The following is a 20590-nucleotide window of genomic DNA, read 5'->3' on the forward strand; positions in this document are numbered from 1 at the left end:
CACTAGCGCCTTACTTTTTCTATCTACTTATTTCGGATATTTCTGATGACCTTTGGTGTTGCTGTTTTTAGGTTTTGCACTAAGACCTGTCCAGGGAAACTTTTTTTTTTTCTTCTTTTTCCACAAATCTGTTACAGAGTAATGTTTTTTAATACTGCTTGATGCCAGTGATTTATTAGCTAATATAACTGGTATGATGAGGCAATGTGGGTAGAGGTAGAAATAAAGCATTGTTAAAGCAATTAAAGACAATGTAGGACAGTACGTCTGACCACTGACACATCTGCTCCCTGACCTCCAACCTCTCAAACATAAGAGGTGTTTCCTCCCAATTGTTGAACAAGAAAGGCTCAAAACATGAAAAGCAAAGCTCAACGTACTTGTTGGAAAGCAGTATTATCTTATTTGACCAACTATACTAGGGCTACAATGGATCAATGGAGGAATGTTTAACAGAATAAATAGCAGTACAGTCATTTGGCTAATGTGATTAGTCATTTTTATATATTCTGGCATCACAAGCAAAGGTTAGCAAAGCTAAAAAAAAACCAAAAACATCCATTTGGTCATTCGCTTAGATTTCAACCCTAACAATAACTTTATCAGATATTACTGTTACAATTGTGAACAAGTTGAAAAATAGCATTTGCAATGAAAAATAATAAAACTGATGATAAATCTTTGTGATTAAATGTAAATCTCGAAATCTTGATAATTAATAATGACAGTTACGTTCATTGTTTGTCAGATTGAGGATTTTTGTTGCAACATTGACTTTGAAATAGAGAATTATTGTTACATGTGGGATGAATGAATGGTGGAAATTCATGAAAATATAGTTTAAAAACGGGCCTGGTTCGATATGGTAAATAAAATTGTAAAGGTTCTGTCTATAATAAAATGTTGAGTAATGCGCTGTTGAATGAAATGCACTTGTATTTTGATGCCTTAATAATTGGCATGCCCTATTGTTAGCCTATCAGACAAGTACAACTTTAACTTTCCAAAGTAAATGCGCTTAAGCTGAGTTGTTTCTCGGGTAGAGAAAACTAGGACTAACAAGAGTAAATTTATACTGAGCTGAGTTACTGGAGAAATAAATGTTAAAACGGACGAGGATGCAGTTGTCTTTAATATGTCACTGTAGAGGTTCAGATATTTCAGCTTAAACTTAAATTTTGTCAAGATGTCCAATGTTAACTAGCAAGCAAACTAAAATGCAAAACTAAAAATGTTTTTTCTATTCTGTAATGCAAACACATCTTCACAACCATCAAAAACAGACATGGGTTGATTTCAGAAGTCAAATTAGCATTAAGTTAATATCCTCTAACAGCTTTAGCACTGCTATATAGCATTTGCTAGAGTTTGAAGTGCTTTTCCTGTTCCCCTTGATGTTTATTTATCTTAATAGGAAGCCATGGATGTTTTACTCAATAATTGCAAACTGTTGTAATTAGACATTACAACTGAGTTTCATTCATTCATGTAAATATAAGTTAAAACTGCCAAGAAATCTTGACTGTTCTCCTTCAACAGATTTTTTTTATTATTTCTTTTTAGAAATTAATTCCAGTTATATTGACGTTTGCTTGTATCTAAAACCATTTGCGACAAGCTTTGCTCATTCACACTATCGATAGAAATGAAACCAAAGGAAAGACTGCTTTTTTTTGTATCTTCATACTCACTGAAATTCTGCAGGTGAGACATACTCGATACTTACAATGTTGTAAGTTAAATATATATTTGCTAAGTCAAAAGACTGCTGCTTGTTTGTACAATTCTTATTTTCCAAAGTTTCCAACAAACACATCTCCGTTTAGATAGAAGTCCCTGACTGTTTTTTTTCCATCAAATACAGAAAAAAATGAATTGTCACAATTTCATTTGTAGAATGGTGATTTATGTGTTTCCATAATTCTGTCATTTGCTTTATTTGATTAAAGTCACACAATGACGTTGAATTTACTCCTTTGCTGATATATATTGAAATGTATTCATTATTATCCATTTTGAAGAGGGTGTTGTCATATCCGCGTTCTCCGCTGGCGCAGTCACAGTGATGTATAGTTTGGGGGATAAAATTGTGAAAATGTATACAACACATCTAGTAAGGTGTATAGACGCAAGTGGCCAGTAATTCTCTGAAAAGGGTAGAGCCCAAAGCGTTGTGTACAGACAGCATCTGTTGCAAGATGGCGATACCTTCACGACAAACGTGCACGTCCAGACAAAGAATGGTAACCATGGTGGGAAAAAAATTAGTCGCAGCACTGTGAGGACTTTCCTTTAGTTTTGCACCTGTGCTTCTCGCGGAGACAACATACTCAGTCTTCACAGCACAGAACGCTGAATGAAAATATTTTCTGCAACTTTTGCAGTAAGCTTTTCACAGGCAGTCTGGTGGTGGTAAATGTTTACTCTCCTAAAAACTGTAATAAAACCAACTGTTCATGATGCCAACATCTTTGGAAAAAAAAAAACTTGACAACTTTGGAATTTTACAAGATCCTAATCTTTAAACCGAAAAAAGTCTCCAGATTCAAATAAATGACTGCTGGGAAGACTTAGCACAAAAACACTGAACTTATTTTTTTCTTGCTCAGTGCATTCACATATAATACCAATGTAAAGACAGTAAAATTTCTCTCTCTTACTAGGTAAAACATTTTCTGTATTTTGTACATTATTACCCAGCAAAGATGATATGGAGACTGCGGTATCGGACCTCTTATCAGAAAAAAAAAAATTAAAAGCCATACTGTAAAATGACTACACAAAGCAGACATTGCTTTGTAGAAATTAATGTTGTTTCCAGTTCCAGATTCATTTATATAGATTTAATCCCAATCTTCCTTCTGTCCAGATCACATCTATTGTCCATCTCATCTTCTGTCATCACCTCTGTCCCTCTCACGTCTTCTGTTTTCGTCTCTGTCCCTCTCACGTCTTTTTTCATCTCTGTCCCTCTCGCTTCTTCTGTCTTCATTTCTGTCCCATTCATGTCTTCTGCTGTCATCTCTGTCCCTCTCCCGTCTTCTGTCGTCATTTCTGTCCCTATCGTGTCTTCTGTCGTCGTCTCGCTCCCTCTCCCCTCTTCTGTCATGATCTCTCTCCCTCTCTTGTCTGATGCTCTCGTCTCTGTCCGTTTCTCGCCTGCTGTTATCTCTCTCCACCTCTTGCCGCCTGTCACTGTCTTGCTCTCCCCTCTGCAGTCTTTTGTTCTCCCTGTCTTTCTGACTGTTCTGTTTTCCTTCTGGTGGTGAGCTTTTGTTGTACTTGTCGTACGCGGCATCACTCTTCTCTTCTTTGCATTTGACAGTGACTTGCAGCGGAGATGATGAAGAGGAGTAAGTCGCCTGATTGCCCCGCTCCTTTTCCTTCTCAGCCTTTTTCTTCTCCTTCTTTTTCTTCTTCTTCTCTTTCTTGTCTAAGGCAGAGGAATTGTGAAACACAGATAAAGAGATGAACTACAAGAAGAACCAACAGGAAGGGATCTCACCTTTTTTGTGTTTTTTCAAGGGGACTATGTACAGGTCATCATCTTCAGAGGAGGGCGTATTCTCGGGGACTTTGGGAAAGCAGCCCTCATTTCTCACACGTTTGGTCAATTCATCAGTATCCTCTGCATCTTTGGGAGGACGGTAGTCTTTCACGTGGTCAACACGGATCGTCCGACCTTTGATCTGATGGACAAACATTAGAAATACCAGTATTTGATATTTTCTTGTAATTTCTTGTCTTCGGTGAAAATGTGTAATTATGTCTGAAAAGCAATTATAAATTGTTAAGGGCCTGTAATTTAATGAAAAAAAAAACCCAAATGAAAATTAAAAAAGTTAAAAGATTAACAGAAATTAGGAATTTTTTTAATGAAAATTAACTGCCAATTAGTAGCGCTACAACAAAATATGTTTTAAAACTATTTAGACGATGTTTCTTCTGTTTTCACAAGAAGCACATATCAGTAAATATAATTTTTGAAAACTAAACTTTATTGGGACTCATTTATTTGGACCAAATCATAAGAACACTATCATTTCAGAGGTTAAAAAAAATTGTGCGCCGAAATGATTCTGTATCATACGTTATGATGCACTACATTTTGCTGCACTGTTCTTCTTTGGTCTAGATCTGCTCCATTTGCTTTCTGGCCTAAAACGAACCACACGAGTTTGACTGGAAATAAACTGACACCTCTCTTTTCAAGCAGACCAGTTTGTTTTTTTGATCCTCACCAGAGTTTGTTTGAGCATTAACACCAGCTCAACCACACTGGGCAACTTTAGAAAGGGTATGTTTCAAGCTGATCGAACAGCAGTCGTCTCAATGTGTCCTTAGTGGACACTTTATTAACGTGGTCCCCAACCCCCCGGTCCGTGGATCAATTGGCTGCCCAAGAAATAATCAATTATTTCAGTTGGGTTTATTGTCTGAGTCTGAACAATCTTTATTTTGAAAAATCGTGTATTTTGAAAAATGACCGGAATATCTCGGTTACATCTCAGTCAGTTGAGCGCCAAAAATGTAACCCCAAAGCTAGGAAAATGAGTGAAAAACAGACGTCAGACGAAAAGTTTCTTTTTGACAGGGAAAAGGTTTAGTGAAGAGACAGAAGAAGAGCCTACAACTTCCGCTCTGCATAATATGCAGCAATGAGGCAATGAAACCTTCATTATACTCATGTCATGTCATGGCGGAATATTACGAGGAAGCTGCTAATAAAGTTGCATACGAGTACACGGCGGATTCACATTTATTATACTAGTTGCAATATGAACAATGTCTGAGTGTGCCCACCCCCTGGTCCGCAGCAAAATTGTCAAGTGCTGACCGATCCGCAAAAAAAAAAAAAAAAGGTTGGGGACCACTTCTGTATTAAGTTGGCTTCAATAACATGATTTCTTAAGACTCTCACCTGTTTCACACATTTAAACATGAGTGAACGTCATGAATGAGTGTCCAGTAAATGTGTATGGGGTATTTCACTGTTCCCTGAACCCTTTAAGTGTCCCTGTGTCAGCAAAATACACAACCTTAATGCCATTGAAGTTGTCAACAGCCAGAACAGTACTTCGTTGGTCTTCGTAGCAGATGAAGCAGAAACCTTTGGACTTGCCCGTTTTCTTGTCACGCACCAGGTTGATGTTGATGATTTCTCCATACCTGGTCAGAAAGGTCACTGAGGTCACCACAAATAAAGTTCTGAAGTGATGGAGCAGTGAAGAGAAATTGAATACTTACTGAGAAAAGACGCATATCATGTCACCTTCAGTCATCTCATATGGAAATCCTCCTTCAGCAACCACAAAGCAGAACAGTTTTACACTTTCAGATCTTGTCCTTCAATTTGTTTTTATATACTTCTATAATAAATTAAGTTTGGTTTGAAAACCAAGATCTTACCCACAAAGACCCAGGCACTATCTTGGTATTCCGTGTGCCAAGACACAGACTCCTTCACGCCAAGGTCGGCCTCACGCTTGTTCAGCTCATTAATCAGCTTCACCTTTGTCAAGGGACTAGGAAAGGAAAACCATCAAGTGTTTCAAAATTGAATAATCTCAAACCACAATAAAACCCCACTGTTAAAATAGTATTTATATGCAGCTTTCTATTTTCCTCCATCTAGGGACATCCTCTGCACCTCTTCTCTCATACCAACTAATATCCTCTTTCACTCCATCCATTTCCTATTTGTTTTTTCCTACCATACATTCACCATCCCTCTTCTGCACAGATCAGAACCATCTCAGTCCGGCCTGTCTGATTTAGTCTTCAAAACCCCTAACGTGGACTGTCCCTCTGATGCACTCATTCCTAACTCTTTCCAACCATGACACTCCAAAAGAGAGCTTTGAATTTTTATCTTTGCTTCTTCTATCTCTGCCTCTGACTATTTCCTTTGTGCCACTGTCTCGAAAATATACTACCTCACTTTCTTACCACCGCCTTATACACCCTTACTTTCATTTTTGCTGATGCTCTTTAATCATACATTAAACCTCCCTGCATCAGGTTTTTCACTTTTTTCCCCAAACAGTCCATTGCTGAATCTAAGTACTTAGAATAAGCCACCTTCTTCATCTCTACTCCCTGTAATCTCACCGTGCAGCTTGGGTCCCTTTCATCCACACACATGTATTCTGTCTTTCTGAAACTAACGTTCATACTTTCCTTTTCATGGCATGCCTGCACCCCTCAAGATTTTCCTCCACCTGCTCTCCCTGGAGAACAAATGTGATCTGCAAACGGCTTAGACCATGGAGATTCTTATCCAACCTCAAACGTCAGTCTATCCATCACCATAGCCAACCAGAATGGGCTACAATACAGTACTGGCTGAACTGAAATTTAGTCAAGAAGAGAAGCACGATCTAAGTGAGACTTGGAAACTTTAAGGTGTGCGGGACACATCCGGTCCATTTTGCTTTTTATCCGGCCCGCCAAACTATTTTCTTTAAATATTTTGATAAGTATTTTCAATCAAGATTGAATTTAAGAAGCCTTATTTTTTCATTTTGTTTATTTTTTTATGGATGATTACATACAAAATAATGTTGGTATATTTATATGATCACTAATGATTTTAAAGTTGAAATAAAACGCCCAAAAATTTAAATATTTAAATTGCAATTTTCATTTTGTTCAATTTACATGATACCTAGTTGGCCCGCGCATGAAAACAAAATAAGAAATGTGGCCTACCAGCCCAAATAGTTCCCCACCCCTGATACAAGTAGTAGAATTAACAAACCATCACTGACCCAACCTATCTGTAGGAAAGGAATTATTGAACTAAATTAATTTGTAGTTGAATGCATTAAAATCGGTTTATATTGACATACAGTATACATATATGCACACACACATGTATACACTTTCACCAAAGACATTTGGGTATCAAGCCAAGTTAGCTTGCAGACTTGTAGAGTATCATGGCCAGGTGAACAGATGAAGACTATTCAAAAAGCTCTCCTTCATTCATACGAAAGCAGAGGGCAACAAATTGCAACTGAAATAGCATCTGCCCGATGACATATTTGGGATGATGATAATGGGGGGGGGGACACAGGAAAAAGAGCGTTATTTGTAGAGAAACAATGCAGGAAAATGTCTGAGGCTGTAAGTTTCTCTGATGTGCAATTTGCAGTTTTCTGTGAGCTTTGGTGTCCTGTCTCAACATAGCAAGACAATGAGTGTATGAAAAAATAAGGTCATGTTTAAGGCATTTAGCAACTACCTTCGAAGTAAGATTTTTGACTAAATGTTTTAATTATCTATTTTATTCTTTATTTTATTTATTTTTAACAAAATGTTAGAGAAAGGCGTCTTAGCATCTGACGTCGACCCAAACTGGTATCAGGGTTTATAATGAACACGACCCCTTCAAACAACGTAAACAGTCAGCTTCGAGTCCATCATGATACAAATAGCTGGATATTTACATCGTAAAGTTAAGCTCCCTACAAGCAAAGAATACGGATTTAATAAGTAATGTCTTATTTATCTCCACGTATTCGTTGTATAAGCTCAGGTTTAAACTGGGTTCGCTTGTGTGAGGATGTTATGCTACCTAAGCTAGCAGGTTAACCAGCGCCGGGAACCGATGTCCTGATAAAACCGTCAGGAACTTTACACCATCTATAAATATATTAGTTGTTTGTAAATGGAAATATTGTCTTGACTTACTTCATGATGAACGTTTTTAGCCAAAGTGAAGGAAGTGCTTTTCAAACGAATCCGTTCCGTTTACAGTTCCGTGTGTACTCCTCCTGCTGGCTGGATGTCTTAGCTGCTCGTCATTTTTCTAAAATGATCGCTTAAGGAATGCTGTTACAAAATGTATACGCCATGGAATATTAACATTTTATGCTATTTCTATTTACTGGTTGATACTAAGTGATATTAACGTAATATATGACCAAACCACTATGATAAACAAAGAATCTTCCTCTACGGAAGGTGGCGCTGCTGATTTCTAGCTCCAAGTATTGGCTTTCCGTATAGTAAACCACTGTCATGGTGTTCATTTCGTTAGAAACATTCAACTAATCCATGTAATTTGAATTGAAATTAAATGTTTAATCTATATAATTATGCTCGTATAGATGAGTAAATCTTGCTTTATTCGTGTTGAGTATTACGCGTTTACATGTATTAAGCTAGCTAATTATGTCCGTCAGCCCTGTGAGCCAGGCTAGAGTAGCTTTGGAAAAATATAAACATAAAGTTGCTTTCCTTTCCTCCAACGGTTTTATTTCTCCGAACAAATAGGTTAAAGAGGTTGGCTTCCAAGCATCAGGTAAGTAGTGATTGAGGGTCCAGAGTGGTCTTGCAAACTGCTTATGTTATCATGTCTGCCTAAAACTACTAATAGTTTACTTCCATAAAGTGCACCCATTTCTTAGCTATGGTATATAACAGATGTAGACTTAACTGGAGTGTCAAGTTACATTTTATTTATATCACACAAAATTATTGTCTTAATTCACATGGATAGTGTACCTTGAAAGTTTATATTGCCATGTGAGATTAAGCTATTTTGCAATTTAACTTGGTCAGAAAACACAGGTTCTTTTTATAAATTTGTCATTCCCATGCAAAATTTGTTTGAAAGTTGCTTCGTTAATCACAATAGAAGACATTGTATTGTTTTCCAGCAAACTGTCTTAGATACTTGACAGAATATGAACACAGGTTTGTCTCAGCAGGATGATCTCGCAGCTTTTTGTCCTGTCCTCCAAGGGCGACCACCTCATCTACAAAGACTGTATCCTCACTCTAAATCACATTTCACTGTAAGATTGTGTGTGTGTGTGTGTGTGTGTGTGTGTGTGTGTGTGTGTGTGTGTGTGTGTGTGTGTGCGTGCGTGTGTGTGTGTGTGTTTCTCCCTTGTATGGTCCAGGTGATATTTTGGAAATGTCTTAATGACTTTAGGATATTAGGGTATTGGCCTTTATTTTCCCATGTGCTTGAAAGCATTCAGCAATAATTAATAATTGCAGTATTTTATTTTTACAGTTTTAACCCCCCCCCCCCCGAATTTGAATACCAAGCTCTATACCAGAGAGTAATCAATGTTTAGATGTTTATAGAAAATGTGATATAATTATTAGTTATACAATATTGAATATATATTACTACATTTGCTATCCCTGATTTCTTCACTTTTTTTAGTAATTAAATAGCTTACGTATCTTTATGCTTACAAAGCAGCATCAGATTCATATCAACTCTTTAACCCAATTTCAAGTCCGAGGTGAAGCTGGAAGCGAAGCTGTTGATATTTTCTACAAAAAAGTCACAGTCCCCTCTGGAGACCAGCCTCCGGTTGTAGTGGTAACTTGTCTCAATTGATTTTTACAGATATTATTCCTGAAGACACCTTCAAACCTAAAGTAATCATGTTCTTTCCATTTGAATTTATTTAACATTTAACAAAGCAGTCATATGCATGAATCTTATTTTTGATCATGATCTAAAAAGTAAGCAAACCCATCATATTTTCAGCATTTTTTTTTTTTTTTTTTTTTTTATGAATATGAGATGAGACGAGATGTTCTTTATTTATTTCAATATTGGGAAATTATTTAAAGGGGTTATTGACCGGGAACCGATAAGGAAAAAAACACTCAAAAGAAGACACAACCTAGTATAGCTGCTGCTGCAGGTGGCCTCCTCTCATGACGCCAAGTTGCAAAGATAGTATATAATAGATCATGTAATCAAACACTTAATCTTCTCCTTTTTTCCCCACAGAGTCATAAGCACCTTCACTTTGTTCACGTTCGTCAAGGAGGTCTCTACTGGGTTGCTACCACTACAGATGACTCCTCCCCCTTTGCCATCATTGAGTTTCTAAACAGGTAAAGTTTTCCATGGTGAAAACAGGCTTTCTCAGAGGGGACTGGCTCATCAAATGGCTGGGCCAATGAGACTTTTTAGTTTTTGTGAGGTCAGTTCAAAACATGTCACTGATCCGGGCTTTCAATAGTTACTGAGGTCAAATCATGGCAAAGAAATGTAATGAGCATAAAGTTTCTGTTAAAGTAGCAGGTTTATTTTAAAACGGGGAAGAAATATTTCAATACTTGAATTTAATTCCAGCAGGAATGCTGGAGCCTACACAAGCTGGCACTAGGCGAGAGGCAGGTTACACCTTAGACTGCTCCCTGGTCGATTGAAGGACCACATATATAGACAAACAACCATTTGTTCTCTCATTCACACATCTAGGCTGTATTCCAATTTTTCCAATTAACCTTCTGTGAGAGGAACATATACACACATACACATACACATACACATGCAGGAGGTCCTTCAATTATGTCAGAGTTAAGTCCTATAGCATGACATAATGTGATTTTCCCCCAAGTCGGAACTCACATGCTATATTTTATGAACAGTCTGAATTATACTTGGGAGTCATAAGGAATGGGAAAATTCCATGAAAAACTCCCTGAAATGATGTATTTCATGAACAAATGACTGTGTTCTGCAGGTTAACGGCCCTGGTCAAGGACTACTGCGGCAGCCTGTCGGAGAAGTCAGTACAGATTAATTTTGCCCTCATATATGAGCTGCTAGATGAAGTTGTGGTAAGTCCTTCTGAACACAGTTGGTGGTTATTACAAAAAAAGTCTTAGTTGATAGATTGATTAACAGTTGATTGACTAATATGAAACACTGTGTCCAGTATCCTCTTCAACCAACCATGTCAAATCAGATTTAACTTGGAGAATTATTTATAGCTCACCCAAAATAAATATAATTATGTGTAAATTTAAAAAAGAAAATAGTTGAATGTATTTTTAAAGTTGAACAGAAAGTGAATAGGAAATTTCCTTACAAATGGGATAAAAATGTTGTTGATTCAATGTTTCCCTTGTCTGAAGAACCCTAAAATATTTACTTTTAATATTTTTGCTGGAACTATGACTTCGCGAAAAGTATGAAGAAAGTTATAAAGAAAAGAGAGAAATAAACTGTGAAATAGACTGTAAACTGTAGAAGAAGGAATGAATGAGAACTTGTTTATATCTTTGTTATTTCTTTGTTTAAATATATTGAGTGAATTGAAGTGAGACTGAAGTGCAACAAATACTCATTCATCATTTATTGTTTCAAGTTTGGTGATGATTGCCAAATGTCATTTTCCTTGTTTTTATGGAAGCGTAACAGTTTCTCTTTCTGCCAGGACTACGGTTACATCCAGTCCACTTCGTCAGATATCCTGAAGAACTTCATCCAGACTGAAGCAGTCTCCTCCAGACCCTTCAGCCTGTTTGACCTCAGCAATGTGGGCTTTGTACGTGAGCAGTCAGAGAAGAGGTCTTATTTCTTCCACATGTTTACAACAGCGACATGGTGGCCAAGTGGCTAGTGTTTCAGCCTTGCAGGACCCTGGTTCGATTCCCACAAGGAGCATTTTATGTTCTCCCTGTGTCTGCATGGGTGTCCTCCGGGTTTTCCAGTCTCAAAACATGCAGGAGGTTAATTTGAATGAATTGGAAAAATTGTCCGGATGTGTGAATGAGAGTTAATGGTTCTCTGTCTCAAAATGTGGCCCTGCTATCGACTGGCGACCTGTCCAGAGTGAACCCTGACTCTCAGCCAATGACAGCTAGGATACGCTCAATCATCCCTGCAACCCCAAGTGCAAGGAAAAGGAGTAGATGACGGATGTTTAGAAAATTGCTTTATAGTCCTTGTGGTCATTTCTCACAAAATTGTAGGGCATCTTTGTCTCTTTTATAGTTTATTATTGGCTACTTTTCCATAGATTTTTGAGGTAACATTGATATAAGATTTTTATTATCTATTTGCTGACTATCAGTTATGCATTTCTTATTAACTCATGACCTATTTTAAAACATTGGGGTGCGGAAAAAAACGTATCAGGCTGAGTAAAATACATCAAAAATGCCGATTGCCTGAGGGAAGAGGTCAAGGCTTTGTTGTACCACAAAATTGGAAGGAGTAACGAATAATGAAATACAGTAAGATCATTTGTTAGACTCTTAATCCACAATTCATTATTTTGTAATGTATTATTATTGTCTAGTATTTGGACTGCAACACCTCTGACGTTGATGGATTGTGTACAGAATTGGGTAAAACCTCTTAACAGATAACAATAGTTAACACTTTTCTCAAAGACAGAATAAAAGGTCAAAGTCCCTACATCACATCTACATTCCTAGATTTAACATCCATCTTGACTGTGCAGAATAAATTGAGAACAGAACAAAAAATGTTCTGAGCCTATTTACTGGCAGCAAGTTATATGTGACCTTTGTATAAGATAGGTGTGTTTAATTGTGTTTAGATCATTTATTATGATTAGTTAGACATAATTTTCAGCAAATGTCCTTATAATTATTTGTTTTTAGTCAATCTGTTGACTTTTCCCATATATTCTTGCCATCAACTGGTCTGAAGAACTACTTTGCATCCATTCAGACAAACACACTGTGACCTCCAGAGATATTCTGAGAGCTTCGGCTAACCTGATGTTTGTGTTTTTACAGTTTGGAGCTGAGACACAGCAAAGTAAAGTTGCTCCAAGCTCTGCAGCCAATAGACCTATCCAGTCCAGCCGAGAGCAGGTACTCAGCCAACTGCATGAACTACACATTGAAAGCTCCTCACATAGAATATCTTAGCTTCTGACTGAAGGACTTTCTAGATCTAAGGGGATTTTTAAGAACATATGTTGACATCATGATGTGCAATCTTATCTTTTACAAACACTCAGACAAAGAAGACATTCAGAGGGTTACGAGGAGGCTCTGTCATTAAACATCATGTCATAAAAGACTATTTTTCCAGAGTAGAGTGAGGCAAACACATATTAACAAAAAGGCTGATTGCATCAGACCTTCTGGGCTTATCATTAAATATATAAAAAAAACAATTATTACTAAAGTTTCCTTGTCAATGTGGTTAATTCCAATGAAAAAAAAATGAACAAAAGAGAAAAAGTAATAAAGTCAACCGATATGTGTAAAGAGTACCCATCTAAAACATAAAACAACACTGCAACCAGACGATAAGAAAAAAAAAAATAGCAGTTACTGTTAAGAGGACTCACTTATTCATGATCTTTACCTGGACAGACGTGCACACAGTATTCAAACAGTCCTTTCAGCAAAATCACAGTGAGAGATCTGGTCAAGTTGCTCCACCTACACTTTCAATATGTCAAAGATGGATAGAATGTAAATCAAAAATTGAGCAGAATGTCAGATTTCCCCATAAAGACTAAACTTCTTTGAACATTTATGAAATATACATCCATACCACCTAAACATATTGCACAAAGCAAAAGGCATAGCTATCAGATATCTAAAACCAGACCCCCCTACATAAAATATATGGATCTAAAAAGTATGGGACATATACCAGATGGAGCAAATTACATATTCATTAAGACTACAGAAGCCTACTTTTATTAAACAATGGGTATCTTTCAGTCCAGACATGGACTAGCTCTGGACATTAGCTCCATATCCTTTCAGATTACCTATGTGGAGTGAATTTATAATTTTTTTGGCCCCCGCCCCTTTTTTTTCTCCCCCCGATATTTTTGTTAGTATTTCCCAGTTATTTATCCATTGTCATGTCATCTCATTATATGCAGTACATGCACCTGTCATATTGACATACAGAAAAGCAAATACAATTTTTTTTGTTTTCCAGGGAGGCAGGAGTGAGGTATTTGTAGACGTGGTTGAGAGCATGTCTGTGGTCATTAGCTCCAAGGTGAGTAACAACAGCAGTATCAGATAGAAATCTTGAATCGGCTTGTTGACGCTCCGCTGTTTGCTGCAGGGAGTTGTCATGAAGGCTGATGTTGAGGGTGAAATCAGGGTGAAGTGCTACATGCCAATCTGTTCAGGTGCGTTTAACAACAACAACAATCCCCTCATGCTGTCTGCATATGATACAAAACAGCAATGAAAACGATTTCCTAATTTGACTAAGATGTTTCTTTTTGAAATTCAGAATTTTGAATGCTCTTTCCATGACATTTAAAACACCAGCATGGACATGCATACTTTAATTGACTTAGTAATTCATTCTCTGACTCTAGTATTTGAATCCTCCATTTTCACCCTAATGTCATTTGGGAATGTCAGTCATTGGTCACTTACTGTGTGTTATTCTGAGTTTTTCATTTTATTTGCAGTCTCTTTGATTCCGTTCATCCTCTGCAGTTAAGAAATGCTAGAAATTCTGATAAAATGCCATCTGCCAACAGAGATACGCATTGGACTGAATGAGGAATTTAGCATTGGCAAGTCACAGCTCCGAGGTGAGTTAATTAAATGTATAGATTAGATTGTCGATATATGAACAGACAGAAATCCCAACCAATCTATCATATATAATTAACAGATTATTTTATGAGTAATGTCATAATAATCTCTGTAAATCACCTTCAGCAACTGTGTCATATTATGAGCCAAGAGATTGAGCCTCTTACTTGCCACATTTGGCCATACCAATAATTCCATTGTGGCCTTTTCATGAGGTCAGTAAGAGCATGAATGAAAAAATATTTACTCCGTTCATGTTATACAAGTGTATTGGTTTTCTGTTATTGTTGGTTCAGCCCACTTAATCTGTTCAGATTTCTCATATGGCCCCTCGTAAAAATTAATTGCCCAACCCTGGTTTAAAGACGGGGCAGCTGGGATAACTCCAGCATCTCCCTGAGCAACCCTGAGTGCAGGATAAGCGCCAGAAGATGGATGGATGGTTTACAGAGAACTGTGCAAATAGATCTGCATAGTCAGAATCAGCAACTCAAATCCAAACTATCCAGATGGTCAGATAAGCATCTGGATAGAGGTGTTATTGACATACATACAAAGTGATCCCATCATGAATAGACAGTGATTATTTAAAATGTGTTTCCACATTACTTTTTAGAGGTGATTGGATCTCATTTACTGATGTTGCATGTAACTAAATATCTATAATAGTTAAGTTATCCTTTATTAATCCCTGTAGGCACATTCGTTCTCTGTAATCATGGATGAACCATGAGCGCCGTCCACCAGCGGCAGGGGAGCAGTTAGGGGTTCAGTGTCTTGCTCAACAACACTTCGACACACAAGGAGACGGGAATGTTCGGTTACAAAGATGATTGCTCTTACGCCCTGCGCCACCATGCCCTAAAAACAAAGAAATCTGAGAAACTTAAATCTTCTGGACAAGGAAGACATACTACACACAAACAGGGACTTGAACCCTGGATCCTCAGATAAAAAGTCTGATGCTCTACCGATTGAACTATCCAGGCCCTTACATGGCCTCCAGTTGCATGTTTTTGTTAGCTGATGGCTCAACAATATATGATTACATTAAAAGTAGTTCTCTTAAACATGGTAGAACAAGTAATTCAGTGAAAGATATCTAAAAAGAACCTTAATCAAAAAATGAGTTAAAATGTGATATATTGGGTCTGCTGGAAGAATACAGAGCTGCAGTTGAGCCAAAACATTTTTGTCTTGTTAGCTTTATGATAAATTGATAGTCTTCATTCCCTACAACATAAAATTTCCTGCAGTTGCTTTTGGCAGAAGCAAATCAGTAAAAAAAAATGCATTCTTCATGTTCTGTATGATTTTATTAACTCTGTCTAGCTCTGTTTTTGTTTATTTTTCTCTGAAATAGTATTTTGTTTTATATATAAAATTCCTATTACAAGTGTTGTTTTTCATAGAACATGAAGTCTCAAATGTTGCTCTGGAATCTATTTCTATGTATATATAATGCATCCTGTCTTGTAACTACCATCTCGAGTTTTCCACCAAAGTGAATTTGCCCCATTAAATGAATATTTGTATTTTTCATGCGCAGGCTATGGAGCTGCTGTACGGGTTGATGAGTGCAGCTTTCATCAGGCTGTCAAACTGGACGAGTTTGACAGTCACCGCATCCTTCGCCTGTGTCCAAGCCAAGGAGAGGTGCTGAAAGCCCAGCTATTTGTCCTTCGGGTGTTGTTTGTTACATTCTGCCTTTTTTCTATCTCCATTAATTATTGCTCTAACATTTATCTTTGTTTTGTCCAGAATCAGTCTGGTCTCAATACAGAACCATTAAGCATAAAATTAAAGAAATTCAAGTAGATTTTTTTGCCCTGTGTTTCTCTCAAGAACCTTAACTCCTTCTAGTGTTCCATATCAAACATAATGACCTTTTAAGAAATGACTAGCAGAGTCGAAACTGGAGTGTTTTTATTAGTATTTTTTTTTTTGTATTGGATAAGTTTAGCTCCTACTTTCGAACTGTTGTCCGAGAGCAAGCTGTTGCAAAAGTTTATATAAACTGAAATGATTCTCCTGCCAGTGTTTGAGAGGCTTTGAAAAGCAGTTTATGAATAGACTGTGAGGGAGCTTGATTCAATAAGAACATATTTTAGACCAGGTGTGGTTGATATCTGTATTTCATTAAAAGTTACATTTTTGGTCAATCCTCAATTTTGTGTTTTATTCCTCTCCCCCTTTCATTGCTTTCATCATCTCTTCTCATTTTTGTTTCGCTCGTAGCAAGCAGTGATGCAGTACCGGCTGTCCGATGGCCTGCCTTCCGCCCCTCCTTTCCGTCTCTTCCCCACCATCGAGAGAGACAACCTAGGGAGGTAGATTGTTTTTCAGCAACCACAGACAACAAAATTTTTCATGCCAGTAGAAAACAGTGAACAACACAAAAGGACAAGGACAGGGTTGTTTAGTGAGAAGTTTGAAATGACATAATTTTACAAAATTGGAATCTTGCAAGCCATTGTCCGTTAAGCAACATTCAAAAAGAGAGTTCACCACACCTGTTGCAATCTTTATTTATTTGCACATTCTTTTTAACTGTTACTCTTTGAGTTATTTGTCATAGTTATTAGCTTACCAGTTGCGAGGTGTCATGTGACCTCATTCCACTAAATTGTAAAACAATATTGAATAGAATATTTGAGGGATCATAAATAGAGCCTTGATATTAAATCGTCAAGTTTTCTCACGAATTATGTTCTCCTTGCAGGCTTCTGATATACCTGAAGCTCCGCTGTGACCTGCCACCAATAAAGTCAGGTTTCATTCGCTGATAACCCTTTTTTTCCCAGCAAAGTAATTTGATCGGTTTCATATTTCTGTAAAAATGTCATAAGTAAATACTTGGCAATAAATCTCTGAAACACCAATATATAACCACAATAGTTGTTTGTAATGTAGGCAAAACTTTGCTTGAAATCTGCTAATAAGTAATGAAAAAATCCACAAGAATTCTAAATCCCCAAGAAACATACTAAAAGTATGTAACGTATTTCCTGAAAATGAGGCAATTGAGGAAAATTTGTATTTTTTCTCCAAAGGATCTTAGTTTTAAGAACAAAGCATTTAAAAGAAACATTGTAAAACTCCCTAAATGCAAGACTATAGTAAAGGGCAGATCATTAATTCCAAGTCAGACCTCTTTAGTAAAAAATGTCTATATATGGTTGATTATACAGAAAGCTTATTATTCGGTTCCAAACAAAATATAAGAGGGAATAAATTAAAGAGCAAAGTCATAGACTTCTGTTTGGGGTGTTTTGGAATTGCTAGGGCACTAACCTGTCCAAGTCCTCTATAAATCTTTTGTTGTCCTTTTGCATTTTTACTTTAAAAGGGGACTACATATTGGAAAAAAGTAATGGTTATCCAAACAATTAATAACTGTATCCCAGCACATTTCTGATGCAGCATTGATAACATTTAGGATTGGTGGATGAGCACGTATTTGGCTGCTAACAATAATTTTTTTTTTTTTTTTCTAGCACTGCTATTAACCTCTCTGCCACCATCCCAGTCCCGAAATCCTCTGTAAGGTGAGACACTCCCATCCGATTTAAAACAGCTCATCTTTGCTTTAGAAATAAGCCTGCATCTGACTTTTCACATGTTTTGCTTTTATTTGAATGTTATGTCTTCACCTTCTGATTCTGGCTTTTTCTGACTTTCTTCTGATATTCAGCCCCTTGTGTCATGCCGACTTTCTTATTCATTTTTTCCCACTTTGTCACTGATTGCTTAATCGATAAGGTTAATCAATTAGGTTAAATTTTTATCAATTCAATTTTTTGCACACACACACACACACACACACACACACACACACACACACACATAAAATTGAGCGTACACACACATTTACAGCATATATGTGTGTGTGTGTGTGTGTGTGTGTGTGTGTGTGTGTGTGTGTGTGTGTGTGTGTGTGTGTATGTGTGTGTGTGTGTGTGTGTGTGCACGCTCGATTTTACGTTGAAAAATAATAGCTTAATCTCTAGACCTGTTCTTGGATTCTCAAACTTCATCTGTGTCATAAAAGAATCTGATTATCCAGTACAAGATGTACCGATACTCACATTTATAGAACAAAATGTTAGCGCAATGTCTACGAAAGAAATCGCTTCAAAGTAGAAAATGGAAAGACATTTTCTGACATACTTGTATCAAAGTAGAAAGCATCAGTATGAACTAGATTTTTTTTTTTTTCCGGATTTGTCCTTTAAATGATGGAAAACTCAGAGATGTATGGTCTGGCCACTGTGACATAGAAATTACGTTTAAGATGACGTAAATAAGGGGAAATGTGAATTTGCCTGTCTTCATCTCACTTTTTGTCTATAAAAGCTAATGCAATACAACCTCCTTGCAGCAAAAATAATGGTTGCATAGGTAATGTCAGTTGTGATGAACTGATGAAGGTGATGTTGAAAAATAGAACTGATAGTAAACTAGGATGTACTGTACCTCAAAACAAATATTTTGATTACCGGTACATTTTTATCTTGAAAACGGTGTTTCGAGATTTCAAATTTTCCATGACAAGTTTTCTAAAATGATGGAGATTGTGATATTTAATTCTTGTATTGATTAAAGGAAAAATAAGATCAGTTGAAGGCCTACAGCAGGTATTTACATCCAGGAAAATGTTCTCCTTATGCAGCTCATCCCTCAAGTAGACAACCTGGGATACCACTGTCAATCCCCTCCTTGCAAAGATTCCACCAGTGTTAAAGTAAAATTGTCAATTGACCTAAATGTTTTTTGTGGCTTCAGCTTATCACAAGAGCTCAGCAGCCCCGACCAGACTGCCGAGCTGAAGACACAAAGCAGAGCTGTGGTCTGGCAGATTCCCCGCTTTACTGGAGGAACCCAGCTATCTGCCCTTTTCAAGGTAATGCACAGTGAGCAGCAATACAAAACAACAAAAAAATCTAGCAATTAGACCTTTAAAACTTGATGCCATTTCACTTTTAAGTGAACAAAGGACAGTTTTTCACATCAGTGGTTCCCTTACGCTGCGTCACAGAGCATCTCAGATCTAAATCATGATGACAAATGCCAATCAAAAATTGCTGATGGAAACTGAGAATACATTTACACTGACTTTTTCGAAGCAAATTCCATCCAACTATCAAGCCAAACTCAATCTAAGCAAATGAAGTCAAATTTTATGTATACAGTCCATAATCAAAAATTGGTGTTTAGACCCAACCTCAGTGAAGAAAAACGGCTACAAACTATTTAAACTTCTTCAGTATAAGGCCCCCTTGTATTTGCTATCAATCCAAGGTCCCCTTGTACTCATAGCAGCAAAATCCCAATTTTATACAATGCCTAGTGGAAAAAATGTGATATCAGTGTCACAAAATGTCTTCTCTGCTCTGCAAACACAGCCTGTTGGAATATGAACATTAAGGATCCTGTGAACCTATATTTTTTTTGAAAACTCTTGATGAAAAGGTATCAGATGATTTTTTTAACAACGAACGAATAAATATAATAACATTTTATACAATTTTAAAAGAATCTAACCATCCAAGCTGTTAAACAGTTAGATCTCTGAAAGTTCACTGAATATTTCACATCGAGAAATATTGTGGTTGTTTCAGCTCGAGGTTCCCGGCCTCAGTTCCACCTCAATGCTGGAGGTGGGCCCCATCAGTCTGAGCTTTGAGGTGCCCAAGTTAACAGCAACTGGGCTGCAGATTCGCTTCCTGCGCTTATCCCCGATCCAGCCCAGTCAATTGCAACGTTGGGTACGTTACATCACCTACACGGACTCTTACACCTTCCGGCTCTGATGGCGCTCGTGAAACAGGCATAGATCTCAGAATCCGTTTATCCTAAATATGTCATCCTGGTGTGGCAGGAGTCTGCTCATGTAAAGTTTTTTTTGTTTATTTCTGATTTTGAAGTTTGCATTTATATTTAATGTTCAGTGTAAATTTTAATTTTGAGTGATATTCATTTGTGATATCGCTTAGATGATTACATTTGCATTTTCCTCCAAATCATTTTAAGATCACAAATACAAAAGTAAACTAACAACTGCCTATGTTTTATTTTCTTGTGTCATTTTATGTTTGTGACCAAATGCAAACCATATCTTTTCCTCTTGTTCAAGTGTCCATGTGTGAGTGTGTATGTATGTATGTATGTGTGTGTGTGTGTGAGTGTGAGTGTGAGTTATGGTTGTCAGATGCAAAGCAAAATCATGATATATTAGAAAATTAAAGACATGAGAACTACG

General features: G+C 37.1%; 2 protein-coding genes across 3 annotated transcripts; one reads left to right on the top strand and one right to left on the bottom strand.

Annotated features, from left to right (window-relative positions):
• Nucleotides 1–106: 106 nt before the first annotated feature.
• rbmx2 (RNA binding motif protein X-linked 2) lies at nt 107–7832 on the bottom strand. The gene is made up of 6 exons (XM_086160948.1): nt 7696–7832; nt 5410–5525; nt 5248–5299; nt 5040–5169; nt 3506–3689; nt 107–3433 (listed from the first exon to the last, which is right to left on the bottom strand). The coding sequence occupies exons 1-6, from the start codon at nt 7698–7700 to the stop codon at nt 2889–2891; spliced, it is 1032 nt and encodes a 343-aa protein (XP_086017074.1). The 5' UTR covers nt 7701–7832; the 3' UTR covers nt 107–2888.
• Nucleotides 7833–8022: 190 nt separating this feature from the next.
• On the top strand, nt 8023–20589 carry ap4m1 (adaptor related protein complex 4 subunit mu 1). Of its 2 annotated transcripts, none has more exons than XM_086160946.1 (16): nt 8023–8308; nt 8718–8776; nt 9261–9346; nt 9767–9873; nt 10509–10605; nt 11205–11315; nt 12538–12615; nt 13709–13771; nt 13841–13907; nt 14271–14324; nt 15878–15984; nt 16567–16658; nt 17051–17095; nt 17826–17876; nt 19114–19231; nt 19950–20589. In XM_086160946.1, exons 2-16 carry the CDS (start codon nt 8719–8721, stop codon nt 20139–20141), a joined length of 1326 nt encoding a protein of 441 aa, XP_086017072.1. In that variant the 5' UTR covers nt 8023–8308; nt 8718; the 3' UTR covers nt 20142–20589. The 2 variants fall into 2 exon arrangements, with proteins under 2 accessions (XP_086017072.1, XP_086017073.1); XM_086160947.1 differs by having other exon boundaries at nt 8025–8308; nt 8715–8776.
• Nucleotide 20590: the final 1 nt, after the last annotated feature.

The sequence above is a fragment of the Fistularia commersonii genome, chromosome 15 (genome assembly GCF_037954325.1).
Source record: "Fistularia commersonii isolate RoL2024-O1a breed Wild chromosome 15, RoL_Fcom_v1.0, whole genome shotgun sequence".
Lineage (NCBI taxonomy): Eukaryota > Metazoa > Chordata > Actinopteri > Syngnathiformes > Fistulariidae > Fistularia > Fistularia commersonii.

Excerpts from the sequence above, each read along its gene's own strand:
- rbmx2 (XM_086160948.1), bottom strand. Across the intron at positions 5,300-5,409 it reads TAGTGCCTGGGTCTTTGTGG|GAGGATTTCCATATGAGATG; the intron begins GTAAGATCTTGG and ends TGGTTGCTGAAG. Across the intron at positions 3,434-3,505 it reads CTTGAAAAAACACAAAAAAG|ACAAGAAAGAGAAGAAGAAG; the intron begins GTGAGATCCCTT and ends CCTCTGCCTTAG.
- ap4m1 (XM_086160946.1), top strand. The coding sequence starts at position 8,719 with ATGATCTCGCAGCTTTTTGTCCTGTCCTCCAAGGGCGACCACCTCATC. Across the intron at positions 8,777-9,260 it reads CCACCTCATCTACAAAGACT|TCCGAGGTGAAGCTGGAAGC; the intron begins GTATCCTCACTC and ends CCCAATTTCAAG. Across the intron at positions 14,325-15,877 it reads TGGCAAGTCACAGCTCCGAG|GCTATGGAGCTGCTGTACGG; the intron begins GTGAGTTAATTA and ends TTTCATGCGCAG.